Source organism: Saccopteryx bilineata, chromosome 1, assembly GCF_036850765.1.
Source record: "Saccopteryx bilineata isolate mSacBil1 chromosome 1, mSacBil1_pri_phased_curated, whole genome shotgun sequence".
In the NCBI taxonomy this organism is placed as follows: Eukaryota; Metazoa; Chordata; class Mammalia; order Chiroptera; family Emballonuridae; genus Saccopteryx; species Saccopteryx bilineata.
In genome coordinates, this window is record NC_089490.1 from 238,004,146 (window position 1) to 238,019,106 (window position 14,961).

The 14,961-nt window shown below is 35.8% G+C and overlaps 1 protein-coding gene across 5 annotated transcripts in view; it reads right to left on the reverse strand.

Annotated features, from left to right (window-relative positions):
• KCNT2 (potassium sodium-activated channel subfamily T member 2) overlaps positions 1-14,961 on the reverse strand; it is a 200,633-nt gene that overhangs the window by 58,055 nt on the left and 127,617 nt on the right. For all 5 annotated transcript variants that reach the window (XM_066238370.1, XM_066238389.1, XM_066238380.1 and 2 more), the window contains exon 14: positions 2,382-2,490. In XM_066238370.1, the coding sequence (XP_066094467.1) occupies positions 2,382-2,490 (109 nt within the window). The remainder of the gene's footprint in view (positions 1-2,381; positions 2,491-14,961) is intronic.

Sequence of the window (14,961 nt, forward strand, 5' to 3'; positions counted from 1 at the left end):
ATGTGAATCACATAATGGATATATTAATTAGTCATAAAAAAGAAAGAACCGATGCATATCACAATATGGACGCACCTTGAAAACATTATGCTAACTGAAAGAAATTGGTCTAAAAAAATACCCACAAATTATCTGATTCTATTTATATGCACTATGCAATGTTCAAAATATAAAAATCTATAGAGACAGAGTAAATTAGTGATTGCCTGGGACTAAGCAAGTTGGGGATTTGTAGAGACTGCTAAAAGGTAGAGGGTTTCTCTATGGGGTGATGAAAATATTCAAAAGTTGTACAGTGGTGATGGCTGCAGTGTTCTATGACTATACTAAAAAACAACAACACATTGAATTGCATACTCTAAATGGGTGAATTGTATAATATGGGAATTATAGCTCAATAAAGCAGCTAGAAAGGTGGACCATAGCATTTGTGGGACACTTAGTTGTGAAATAATTTTGCAGATCAATCTTAATTATGGGAAATTCTTAGGTAAGTGCTAACAATGTCTTCAACAATATAATTTTTTTTAAATAAGGCAAACTATTAGGATATATTGGAAAAAGTCCTATTTTAAGGATTGTTGGCATTCTTTTTTAACATGTCAAGTACAATTTGTTTGCCAGGCAATACTAAGTGACAAAAAAAATATTTAGTAAGGGGAAGGCGATGTAATTCAGTCTACGAATAATAATGTGTGTTAGCGTAGATGGCTCTCACTTTACCATTGGGCAACAGTGAAGCTGGCTTCGAATGCTGCTCAGGAGTTGTATGATTCTATGGCAGAGATGGTACTGCCAAATAATGATCCCATGTGATGAGTGTTCAATTAATTGGTGTCAAGAAAGTTTTCAGTATTTTAATTTCATCACAATGCTGAGTACTTTCTTCAATGAAAAACAATCTCACTTATGACCCTGTTCCATCCTTTCCATCAACAGGTGAAAAGTTTATAAATGCACAGACTAGAAATATTTCTATTCCAAACCTTAATAAAATTGTTTCCGGGGAAACTCTTACTGTCTCAATAGAGTGGCGACATAATTCGAAGGAACAGTGAAATTTGCTTAAAAATACTGCAGGGCATGCTACTGTTTTTTCAATTAGCAGTTTATTCCAACTAGGATTAAATACCAAGAAAGAATTCTCCTTTTCCTTGATTTACTTAACTGGGCACTTCACTTAAATAGCTATTAATTAACTTCACTTAAATCATCATTACCACAAGAGTCCACAGTGAAATTTACTTAGAAAATCAATTCATTGTCCAAAATATGAAGTAAAAAATATGATGGTATGAAATGTAATACACTGTTTATCTTTTTTTTGTTTTGTTTTGTATTTTTGTATTTTTCTGAAGCTGAAACGGGGAGAGACAGTCAGACTCCCACATGCGCCCGACCGGGATCCACCTGGCACGCCCACCAGGGGCGATGCTCTGCCCCTCTAGGGTGTCACTCTGCCACGACCAGAGCCACTCTAGCGCCTGGGGCAGAGGCCAAGGAGTCATCCCCAGTGCCCGGGCCATCTTTGCTCCAATGGAGCCTTGGCTGCAGGAGGGGAAGAGAGAGAGAGGAAGGAGGGGTTTGGTGGAGAAGCAAATGGGCGGCTTCTCCTATGTGCCCTGGCCGGGAATCGAACCCGGGTCCCCGCACGCCAGGCCGACGCTCTACCGCTGAGCCAACCGGCCAGGGCCCTATTTATCTTTTTGAGTCAGAGTGGTGATGGTATTTCCCAGATTACATTTTCCTTGATCATCCAAATCAAAAATAACTCTGTATTTCATGAAACTATCAAAGTAAAGAAGAATGTGTTCCGATGATACAACTTTTCGCCATCTGTCTTGAAGTGCATACAAAAGTGATTTCTTTTATACTATATGAGCTAATCTTATGTACTACTTTGCTATCATTCTATAATTATTGAAATTTTTTATTTGGAAATCAATTGTGTACAGAGAGCTTTAAGACTAAAAACCTTACCGCAAGAATAGGAAAAAAGTGGCTTTAAGATTCTTATATGAGTGACTGTCATTCCTGTTTTTTTAACGTTGTATTTGCTCAATATTGGTCTCAAAATTAGAAACAGGGTCCTTATCCTAGGCCTAACAAATGAAGGAGAGACTCAGAATTTGGGATGAGAGGAATTATCGCAAGATTAGTTAGAAGAGACAGGAAGTCATTGTCAATTGTCTGTATGTCTTGGGCTTCTTTGTAGATATCTATTTGTCTCTCTGTCAGATGAAGGTAACTCACACAAATACAAATATAGGTACATATCTGGCTATATATCTTGACTTGCTATATTTCTAAATTACATAACTGCACTTATTTTTTAAAAATATAATGTAAAAGGCATTATCTTAAAGAAAAGATATACTTACTGCCCTCTAGAGGTATGAACCAGTAGTGTGATTAGTGTAGATGTTGCTGGGCATATACAGTTTAAAGCTAACATGGCGTATTTAAACTCTTCTTCACAAACAACATGATCTGTTTGAAATAAAATAGGTAAATTAGAATAATTTACCTTGGGATGGTGATATTCTAAAATAATATGAAAAATAAAACGAGTTAAATTACAAAAGTTTCCATATAAACAAACACTCTTTGTTTTAGAGATTTTTTTTTACATGTGTAATTTTATCCCCAGAAAGAATGTTTCTTAAGAGAGGGTATTACAAATAAATAACTAAGATGCTGCAATGAAGAACTGATGCTTCTTATCTCTCTCCCTTTCTGTCTGTCCCTGTCACTTTCTCACTTAAAGAGAGAGAGAGAGAGAGAGAGAGAGAACTACAGCACAAGGAATATAATCAATAATATTGTAATAAGTATGTATGGTGCCGGGTGGGTACTGGAAATATCAGGGGAAACACTTCATACAGTATATGACTAATCACTATGCTATACACCTGAAACTAATATAAAATAACATTGAATACAAACTGTAATTGAAAAATAAAATTATAATAGAGAGCACTACACTATGAGTTAGTGACTGACGGGGAAGGGGAGTATCTAACCCCAGCTCCATCTTGACCAGAATGGGCAGGCTTTGGCAAAGCATTTCATTTTGCACATCCTATCTGGACAAGGGGTGAGATGCTGGGAGGGTTAGGGTTAGTCTGGACAATACATCCAAGACTGTATAAAGTCTCCATTAGTTCGAACCACTCTCCAGTGTGAAATAAAATAGCATTGATGAAAACAGTATTGATTGATCAAATTCATAGTCACACAGCATAAGGACTTGGAAAGTCATTACTGAAAGATGTAAAAGGCAGAATTTACATAACAGGTAAGGAATAGATTTTGCACAAAAACAACTATAATATTCACCAATAACAATTAATGCTAAAATACATTTATATTTGAATTGTACTTTAGCCTCAAGACTTAAGAAGACAGGAGGGTCCACATGGCTATTTTCAATGATAAAAAACACTGCTACATGTGACAGCATGTGGAGGACGAGGCAACATTAACAGAGAATGAGCCTACTCAGCCCCAGAGTACATTTCCTGCAATAATAAGAGCCCCGATCCAAGTTATTCCACTGTTAGCAGAAGCTATATTTCAGAGAAGTGATTACAGTGGTATTTATTTCAGAATAAAGTCCTTTACTTCTCAAATAGACACATATAGCTGTTATTTGGTAATAAAGGCAATGTTGAAATTTCTAAGAAACTAAATACTCTAAGGCAAAAAAATAGCAGTTTTAGGTAATTTTAAAAAATAGAAAGTTGAACTTTCAGGTGATTCCGATCAACACAACGAATACATACAGCACACAATTTATGACAGAACAAGTTCAGCAAGTGTGCCAGACAGAGAAATGTTAATCTCACTTCTGTTTTTGTCACGTTAGCATATGGAGGAGGCCATTATTTTTTTATTTTTCTTTTGTATCTTTATTTTTTATTTTACATTTTATGGAAGAAGTTGTATGCTACAGTTATATCTCAGGATCTACTCTTTAAATATATCAAGGATCAGCTAATAATTCTCTCTTTCTCTCTCTCTCTCTCTCTCGCTTGTCAATATAATAACCTTTAGAAAAAATTTTTAAAAGACGTACTATGAAACTTAACATTTTCCAAAAAGAGAGATAGTTACAAATCCAATTTTGAGTGTGGAAAATTATACAAAATACTTGCAAAAGAACAGTGACTTTAAAGCACTATTTCAATATTACTCAGAATAATTTTTGACTGTGCATACCCAACTTGTGAATATAAAGTAACAAAACTGTTAAATGCAGTGTTATTATTTTAGATTTCTATGATAGCAATAGATATGGGATCCATAAATTTCAAACCAAAAATTGGAACATATGATCTAAGAAATTAGTGCACATATTATGACATGAGGCGGAATATTTTATAATTCCAAATCCACCAAACACGTTGGAGGATATAATTACCATATATGCAATAGCACATGCACATATTAACTTTCCCTTATTATAATGTACAAACCATAATTCTTCTAGTAGGGGAGCATGAGAAAAATGGTCCCTGTGTGCCAGTTTGTAAATAGTTCATCTTATTTACCTTATGGTTGAAAAAAAATTAATAAGGTTCCTATTGGAATTCAACAATACAAAACAACAAGAAATGGTGTCATCAAGGATGCTAAGGCCACATTAAACGGTGCTTCTCAGCCCCAGTTCCTTTCTCCTCAATGAATGTGCGCGACTGTGTCTGGGGGATGTGGCTGAGGAAGGGTTGTGCTACACCTGTTAATTTATAAAAAACTGCACAAATCACTAAGGACTAGAAGGAAAGGAAAGGGTAATACATTTAGGAGACCATTTTTATTTTTGTGTATTTTTTTTTCTACAAGTAAAAGTAGTGTGGTATCTATTAGCACATCAGGCAAAGTACACATTTCTGGAGGCAATTTTATGCATAAATAGGAAGTATGTTCCACACTGTCTTAGTATATACTGAATTACCTAAGAAGACAACCACTGTGTCAAGTAAGAGAAAATTTACTGAATTCTGTAGAGCACTATGAGTCACTAATACAACGTTAGGATGTTTATTCGCTGATATTATCAGTGTCTGAAAGCATCTCTCTTTCCATTGTGTTTCTTTGGGTATTCATACCTGAGTATTTACACATTGAAATGAATGCCCCTTTATTATTCATTATTCCCTTTGTTTCTCTTTCATATTCTAATTAGGACATTATATTAATTACTTTAAATATATTTTATTTCAGAGTGATAAAAGAAACATTACAAAATATTTATTGTAAAAAGGAAGTATCTGATCACATAGGAGAAAAATCATGGACTTACATAAAGGAGTTAATGTGTAATTATTATGGGATTCCTTGTTAGATGAAAAAATAATGTAGCAGTTTTTTCCTAGAAAATGATATCAATTTAATCAATATAGATGGTTAACACAGGGAAAGGAATATGATAGACCATTCAACTAGATAATAATCTTCATCTGCAACAATTACAGAAAGGATAGAGCCCAATTACTGGCATACAGAAGGGACTGGAAGTAATCTACTCTGATTTCAACTTTCTCTGTGGTCACAGAGAATTGTGCACAGGGAGCCAAGCCTATGAATAAACAAAGGACCTATTCTCCAAGAGGAGAATGGGCATCCAATCAAGGAATTTACTGGAAGGTCTCTGTAATTCCTGTCCCACAGGATTTCATCACTGCTATGGACCCGTGACTGCTCAGGGTCTCCTATTCTTCCCTTTCCCAAAAGCCAATGTTTTATTTATGGCAATTAGCTTGTCCCCTAATTTATGGGCTCATGGAGTGGAAGTGTGAGCAACTGACTAATTATTTGTGTACCTGTTGCCAGACAATTAGGAGCTTCTAGGACTGACTGTGCAGTATCCATATATCTTGAATTTTGAGTTGGATGCAACCAATGATGTAACTCTGAAGTATTTTTCCTAATAATGGATGAGCGCCTTAATCTATAGGGAAAGTATGGTATGTGCATATTTTGGGTGGACAAAGACTTGAACTGTGGTAGAAACCAACTCCCTATCACCCCATGTTTATTCTTTCCTTCTTCCTTGAATAATGGAGGCTTTCACTGCTCCTCCCTCGTGCCCAAGTTTCAGTGGGTGTATGGTTGCCCAGCTAGAGGTGACATTTTTCAGCTTTTCTTTCAGTTAGATATGGTCACCAGACTAGGCTTCGTCCCACTTATGGGTTATTTTGTTGTAGACAGACCTCCTTCCCTAAACACTTTCTTTCTTGCTGGTGCAATGACCCACGTGGCCAAGGTCCAACTTTGATTGTACAGACAGAGACCACTCCTTAGCCACTACCCAATCTGTCTTCTTTTCCTTTATAGCTCCTATTTGCCCTGCCTTGTTGAAGATAGCATTTCCCCTTTCAAAATTATGTACATTTCATCCTGTCCTTTCTAAGTTTCTGCTCCTTGATCATGATCTCTCCCCTCTGTTGCTGGCTGACAAAGGATAAGCTTAGGAGATCACAGTGTCCCCCGCCCCAAGTGCCAGGAGGAAGCTCACCATCCCTCTGCACCTACCGCACTTGTCCTTAAGATGTGAGTAACAATGGTATTTACCTCAAAGGTTGTCTGAGAAAAACAGACAATGAATATAAAATGCTGATTAGAATTCTCAACAAGCATTATATATCGTCGCAATCACGCATTATTAAAAAATGGAAACATTTCAATAGACTACTACCTTGAAGTAATGTCAATGACATATTTTAATAATATAAGTGGAAAACTAATATAACTCCATGATTATCCAATGAACCATGATCCTAGTTTAATAAAAATGCTGAATTCTGCGTGTGTGCTCACGTTTGTCTGAATAAGCACATAATTGTCTGTAAGATCAGGATTTGTACTATTAATTGTAACTACCTCAAGGGGTAGGAAACAGTTTTTGAGAGAAAGGGAATTTTAAAATAATAAGATTGTGTGAGATTCTTGGTTTCATTTTTATTGTCATTTTTATTGTTTTTAATTTCAAAGCTTTTAAGATAAGCAAATATAATTAAGGATACTCATTTATAGACAGATAGGAATCAAATCTATTTTCAAGTCCCTGTTGCTTTATGGAAAATAAAATTGTTAATTACATTTCAACAAGTCAGAGGCTTTTTTAAAATGTCTGCCTTACAGCAGTTTCTGAGCTCCGGGATGATTTAAAGTGCTAGGAGCTTCCTCCCTGTGGTTGCTAGGTAACAGCCCTTAGAAAAGCAATCAACAGGAGACAATGCAATGAACCAATCCAGCCCTAGGTTTTGATTTACAGAAATCAAAAATCCTTTGGTGGAGGCATAGAACAAAAAAGGACAAAAATTAAAAAATTAAACTCATGGACATTGACAAGTGTGATGATTTGTGGGGAGCTGGGGAGGAGGAGGAGGGTGTAGGGGGGTCAGTGATGATAGATAAAGGCTTGACAGGGGGAGGGGTTAACACACAATAGGGTGACAGAGATGTGATGTAGAATTGGGCACCTGAAACCTTTATAATTGTTAACTAGTGTCACCCCAATAAAATTCCATTGGAAATGAAAAAAAATTTTTCTTTGCCAAAGAGCTTTGAAAAGAATCAGAAGACAGGGTAAATTTTTTTAATTGAATGTTTTTGTTTTTATTTTAAGGGGAAAAGCTTATTATAGAGACCAACTGAACAAATTGTGCCATAAAATCTCTCAGTTATGGTTTGCTTATTAGACTCTGTTTATAAGCATCAGTGGGTTGATGTCTATACAATGAATGGAAATTAGATAGACCCATCATTATTAACAAGCTAACCTTCTAGCTAATATTATGGGGTGGGCAAAAGTAGGTTTATCGTTGTGAGTCCACAAACCACAGATTTTATTCTGGTATTATTATGCATTAATTATTCTATTATTTGGTTGTATTGCAATTGTAAACCTACTTTTGCCTACCACTGTATATGCTCCGATAGAAAAATAAAATATAATTTTATGTACAGGAACGTTATTGATAAAATTATTACTCTAAGGAATGTCATATCTCACTTATATTATTCATATTGCCCTTCATTTTGATATAATTACTAATAATGACTTATAATTCAACAATAAAAAATCCCGTTATCTACAACCTGTCTCATGTGTCTGTTCTATGGCTAGACGTTTTCCTTCCTACAATAAATAAAATGGTAATGGGTGCTCTTTTTTTTTAATGTTGCATGCAGCTTATATTAGATCTTCATGAAACTTTCAGGTCATTGTGTAAACAGATGTTAGCTGATGTTTCCAGTCTTTCCAGATTTCTGCACATTACGTAGAACAGGAAATGCACTCAGACCCATGTCTCCTGTCTAGCCCCGTAGCGCCATCCTAATATTCTGGAAAAAATGACCACTGCAGAAAAATGACCAGGACCTGTATGCAAATTTCCGGTGCCCGTTTTCTCTGCCACGTCACTTTCCTACCTCATCATGATGGAATTATTACTTGCGTATTTGAAAGTTAGTGTACACTGTTTTGCATATTTTTATTTTGCTTAATCAAAATATTATTTTTTAAACATTTTTCCTGGATCTTTCAAGTTTCTAAATCTTATCCTCTAGAATCTATAGAAATGAGATACTTTGAGTCCAGCACAGTGCTTACCACTAGAGATACAAAGCACTTCAGAAAATTCTAGAGTTAAGAGAACATTGAAGCAATTAAAAATTAATTCTATGATAGAATTTATATCAAATGTGAAGAAAAAAAAAAAAGGAGAGACAGATGAGAATTGCAAAGATAAAATAAAACACAGCCCTGGCTGGTTGGCTTAGCGGTAGAGGGTTGGCCTGGTGTGAGGAAGTCCTGGGTTTGATTTCCAGCCAGGGCACACAGGAGATGTACCCATTTGCTTCTACACCCTTCCCTCTCTCCTTCCTCTCCATCTCTTCCCCTTCTGCAGCCAAGGCTCCACTGGAGCAAAGTTGGCCCAGGCGCTGAGGACCACTCCATGACCTTTGCCTCAAGGTGCTAGAATGGTTCCTACTGTAGCAGAGAAATGCCCCAGATGGGCAGAGCATCGCCCCCTGGTGGGCCTGCTGGGTGGATCCTAGTAGGGCGCATGTGGGAGTCTGTCTGTCTGCCTCCCTGCTTCTCACTTTAGAAAAATACTAAATAAATAACACTCTATGACTCTTGTTCAGTTCCCACAATCAATTGTGAAGTGTGCAGACAATCTGAGGTGATTCACGAGTCTGTTCCCGCTCTGCATTTCCATTATAGCTACTCTGGTTGCATCTCTTAGTACCTCTCACCTGAACACCTGTCATAGCTTCCTAAAGAATCGCCCCCATGGAGCCATTTTTGTACTCTTCACTGCATTCCACATGTTCCCTAAAGTTATGCTGTTCTTTAAAAGTGTTTATACCTTTACCTAAAACTTCTATTAGTCTCTTATTATGGCTTGATTCCCCAATTCTTTAGTAAAGCCTAACCTACAATGACATACGCACATACATTTCTGTGTGTACAATATGAAGTTATTAAGCTTCTACACAGTATATTTGAGAGGCAATGTTATGTTTTTAAAAAATACCCTATTATAATATTTGCCACATTCAATTGTTAGCTAGCCTACTCATCCTTTTGGAGCTAAAATTTGTATTTTAAAGAAGGTCTTCTTAGTGCAAAAGAAATTACTCCACAGAGAGAGACAGTATATTGAATTATAAAGAGAATGTCACTCTTAGGAAAAGCATGCTGAACCAAGAAAAGTGAATGTGTGTCTGTGTATGTACACAAAAAAGGTTAAGCAAATGTAAGTGGAAGGAATACAGGTTTTCACTGTATAATTTTAAAACTTGTGTGTTGATATTTTGTAAAGGAGAAACAGTGAGGATACACATTAAAAAATGTAAAGATTCTCTAAATTGTGCTGGTTTTGAACATGACTTTATGTCAAGTGGTTTCTGATGATTCCCCACATTAAAACCAATATTAAAGAATAAATATTTTCATCTCAACTTGGGGAAATTTTCAATGAGGACATAAGATGGCCAACAGACATAGGAAAAGATGCTCAACATCACCAATCATCAGAGAAATGCAAACTAAAACCACAACGAGGTAACACCTCACTCCTGTCAGAATGGCTGTCATCAAAAAGATAAGAAATTACTAGCGTTGGGAAGGATGTGGAAGAGAGGGAAACTATGTATGCTATTGATGCGATTACAAATTGGTACAGCCACCATGGAAAACTGAACAAGGATCCTCAAAAATTTAAGAATAGAGTTGCCATACCATCCAGCAACCTCACTATGGGTATTTATCTAAAGAAAACAGAAACACCAATTTGAAAAAATATATGCATCCCTGTGTTCAGGCAACATTATTTACAAATGTCAGGATATAGATAGATAAAGACGATGTGGCACATATCGTATCTATAACAGATTATTCCTCAGAAATAAAAGGGACTGAATTCTTGCCTTCCTGAAAACATGAATGGACCTAGAGAGTATTATGCTGAGTCAAATATGTCAAAGACAAAGGCAAATGCCATGTGATTGCATGTATATGTATAATCTAAAGAAATCATTGAATGAAGAAAACACAGACTATCATAGAGTCAAAGAGCAAACAGGCAGTTGTCAGAGGGGAGAGCATGGCAGATGGATAATAAGGGTGAAGGGAAATAAGTGGTAGAAACTCCCAGTTATAAAATCAAGTGACAGGGATGCAATGGCCAACAGAGGGAATATCATCAATACATTGTAGTAACTTTATTCAGTGATGGATAGTTGCTAGTTTAATTGTGGTGATCACATTGTAAGATATATAAATGTCGAGTCATTAGGTTGCACACCTAAAGCCAAGATAACATATTTTCATAAAGAATAAAAGTAAAATCGAAGAATTTTCAAAGTTTTAGTGGTTTAACTTTAAAAAGATAGGATTTCAAAGCATTATGTTCTTAAGCAGGTTGTGAGAAGGGAGTTTAAAAGGATGTCTCTGTGGGCGTAGTATGGGAAATGAAGAAATTATTCAGCAAGAAAAACTCACACCTCACCATTTGGTAAAAGTCAAACCTTGCACCCACATATGTTATTTAGAAACAGCTAAGCTTATTTCCAATATTTATACTGCTGGGAAATATTTTTCTACTCTTTTATTTGGGGGGGTAGGAAAAAGTGAGGCATTAGAATGGCTGGTGTTACAGTAACAATGGATGGTGATTAATCTGAGACAAGATCTTCAGTTTTCAGAAAAGGAATTATCCAGGATGTGCGTGTGCACGCATGTTCATGCATGCACGTGTGTATATGTGTGTGGATTTTAAGCAACACTATTATTATAATGGTGAGCTTGACTACCCACTATCAGAAAACATACAATATTATCAGTGATTAATTTTAAAAAGTATTTACCTCTGCCTGTCTTTATAACTTGATTGCAAATTGATATATTTATATATTGTATATATATTGTATTTTATTCCCAGAACGCCTACAGGGTTTGAATGATGATTCATCCCTCCTGGCACGTTTTAGTCATGCAGTAGGAAACATTCCATTCAGTCAACACTTTACTAGTCTTCCTTTCATTCATGAACTTTAATTCAAATTCTGTTGCTTTTGAAATACCATAATCAAAGCATGGGAAATAAAATTCATAGAAAATATACACTCATTTCCCAATTGATTTTTACATTCTTTCCTCTCATTGGTGGGTGCAAATTTACCAGTTTGATGTTTTATATCTTCCTAACTTCTGTTCACAAACTGGGAGCTTTGCTGAGGACCCAGTTGTGGGAAGAAAATTTGTTGATAAAGCAACGAGCAATGAATATTCACAGATGACACAGCACTGTATTTGGGGGGTAAGAATAGACAATTAATCTAAATTTAGCAATTAATTTACTCACATAAAACAGTTTCATCTTCCACTGATTTTTTTTGAGTAATTTCATCTGACCAGGAGATGAACAGCAAACTTCTTTTAGATTCAATTAATTATAGAGCACAGTTTTTTATTAAGTTCATTCCAGGCTGTTCCTTAAAGTAGTTCTTTTTCTAGTAAAGTATGTGCTTTTCCATGTCTATTTTGTGTGGGTTTTTCTTTTTTTTTTATGAATTTTGGAACATAGAGTTGAAAAAGACATGTGAGCATGCTTTTACTCTGATTTAATTTGTCTGACAAAAACATGTCTGAAAATTGGGCCTTGGCTGATTGGCTCAGTGGTAGAGCATCGGCACAGTGTGTGTAAGTACCGGGTTCAATTCCTGGCCAGGGCACATAGGAGAAATGCCCATCTGCTTCTCTACCCTTTTCCTTCTCCTTTCTCTCTACCTCTCTCTTCCCCTCCTGCAGCCAAGGTTCCATTGGAGCAAAGTTGGCCCAGGTGCTGAGGATGGCTCCATAGCCTCCGCCTCAGGCGCTAGAATGGCTCCAATTAAAATGGAGCAATACCGCAGAGAGGCAGAGCATCATCCCCTGGTGGGCATGCCAGCTGGATCCCAGTCTGGTGCATGCAGGAGTCTGTCTGTCTGCCTCCCTGCTTCTCACTTCAGAAAAATACAAAAAAACAACGAAAAAATTAGAAACGTTCTAAAATTGAACTACTATCATGTTTTGCCTTTTTCATCATGGTTTTGGAACTAAGTGGAGACAATTGATGAAGGGCTCACTAGTGTGGAGGTATAATCTTTTATTCCAGGTGATTTCTGGTCAGATAGTTGGCCTTGGGAAGGCTTCCCTAGAACAGCCTGTCTCACGGGAGGTGGCAGAGAATACAAGATGTTATAAAACTAATTTTATATATGCCATAGTGTAGAACTCTTCTATCACCTCTTCCTATGTTATAGTACTCATTGCCATGCCTCAAGGAATAAGTGTATCAGTAAAAATATATCCTCACTGGCAAAAAGATTAAGCATAACCAAACTATATTACCATTCAACATTTGATCTGCAGAGGCTAACAAAAATAAGGCAACAAAAAAAACTCTTCTAAAAATAGTGATATGTTGGCATCGATATACTGGAAATAAAATGAGTGAGTTTAGGCTGACATTGGGGGTGTGAAGATGTAACTTCTTACTACGAATAGCACATAAATGACAGTCACTACCGCACATGTGCAGGGCTCTGTGAAGAGCAGCAGTAAGCTTACAGATACCTGTGAATACCAAGGCCAAAGAGAAGAAAGTATTCTGAAACCATAAGTGAAACGTGATCATGATGTGGACTAGGGTTGTGTCAGTGCCCCAGCTTGGGATATGCAGGATACTTGATGGATTGGATGGATGCATATGATGGGAGATTGACTGATAAGTTTTGGGCATGAGTTCAAAATAGAGGATGTTGGAAAGAATGAGGGAGAAACAGATTCAAGTTGGGGGAAAGTTAACTATTTCTAGATATCTTCATTTTGAGACAGCTATTGGAAATCTAATAGGGAGTGTTAAATTGGAAGTTAGATTTACAAGACTGGAGATCATGTTTCAGACATTATTTATTTAATCCTTACTGCTAATCCCAACCAGTGAAATAGATACATATAACAGGAGAGGAAAAGAGGGCTCAGAGTAACAATCTGCCTTACTCTTAAGTGGAGGTATTCAGATTTAAATTTATAGTTTTAGAGCTTAGCCTTGTGCTATGTCATTACTTCCTTCCTAAAAAATCTTATCATAGCAAGTCATTATCAGTATGATGAATGATTTGCAAAAATATTCCCTTAGCCAAATAATAATAATAATAATAAGGCAGCTTAGTTACAAAGTTCTTTTAGATTAAAAGAAAAGATGGCATTCCCTGAATGATAATTACATGTGTAACAGGTAATAATAGATGGAATACTTTAATTTCATAAAACCTTCTACAAAGAAGTCACTATCATTTTTTAATTCTTAGTTTAGAAAACAGGTTTAAAGAAAGTTTGGCAGCAACTAGAATCTTTTAAGTCAGAATCTCCTAAATTAGTAATTAAAAAAATAATCTTCTAAAAAGATACTAAAATGCAGCCAAAGTTGACAGCCATTGCTGTCAGCTGCATGGTACACATTTTTAGGGAAAAATATGCCAATATTTGCAAAGCTAAAAATATAAAAGAGCAAATTAAATAGCAATAATTTCATAGTTTTCTTATTAGCCTTTGAAAGTGTTGGTGATTTTTCACTTAAATATTATATAAGTAAGCAGTGTAAGATATGGGAACAGCTCTTTGGAAGGAAATACATTTTGCTAACACATAGTTAATGAGATTTACATGTGAATGACTTTTAAGCTTTAGAATATTCAGGTGAAATATAATACTCATAAAGGTTCAGACTCACATATACAGAAAACAGATTGACAGCTGTCAGAAGGAAGGGGGTTAAGGGACTGGGTGAAAAGTTGAAAAAAATTAGGCAAAACAAAACAAAACAATTCATAGACAACAGTATGGTAACTACCAGAGAGAAACGGGGAGGTGGGAGGAGAAGCAGGAAAGGCGGACAGATGGTGGTGGGTATGATGTACTCTTATTGATCAATCTCACCCTGCTAAATTTAATTTTCTAAATGAAATTTCTAAAATATGGTCAGGGATGAAGATCTGATTTTGGGTGGTGAACACGCAATATAATATACAGACGATGTTTATAGAATTGTACACTTGAAACCTATATAATTTTATTAACCAATGTCACCCCAATAAGTTCAATAAAAAAGGTTTTTAAAAGAAAATACTACAATTATTAATAAATAATAATACAGGAACAAAAAAGGAAAGAATGCATATTACTGCCCTAATCAAAATTAGTTCCTAAAGAAACATTGAAGAGAAAAATAGGATACCATTTTACTGTTTAAATTCCTAACAGTTTAAAGTATGATCTCGTAAATATTTATTTTAAAAAAATGCCTTGAAAAAAACTCTTTCAAAAATCTACTGCCATATTAAATTTATTTAAATATACTTGGATATATTTTGATATATGACTTTATTCTATAGCAAATT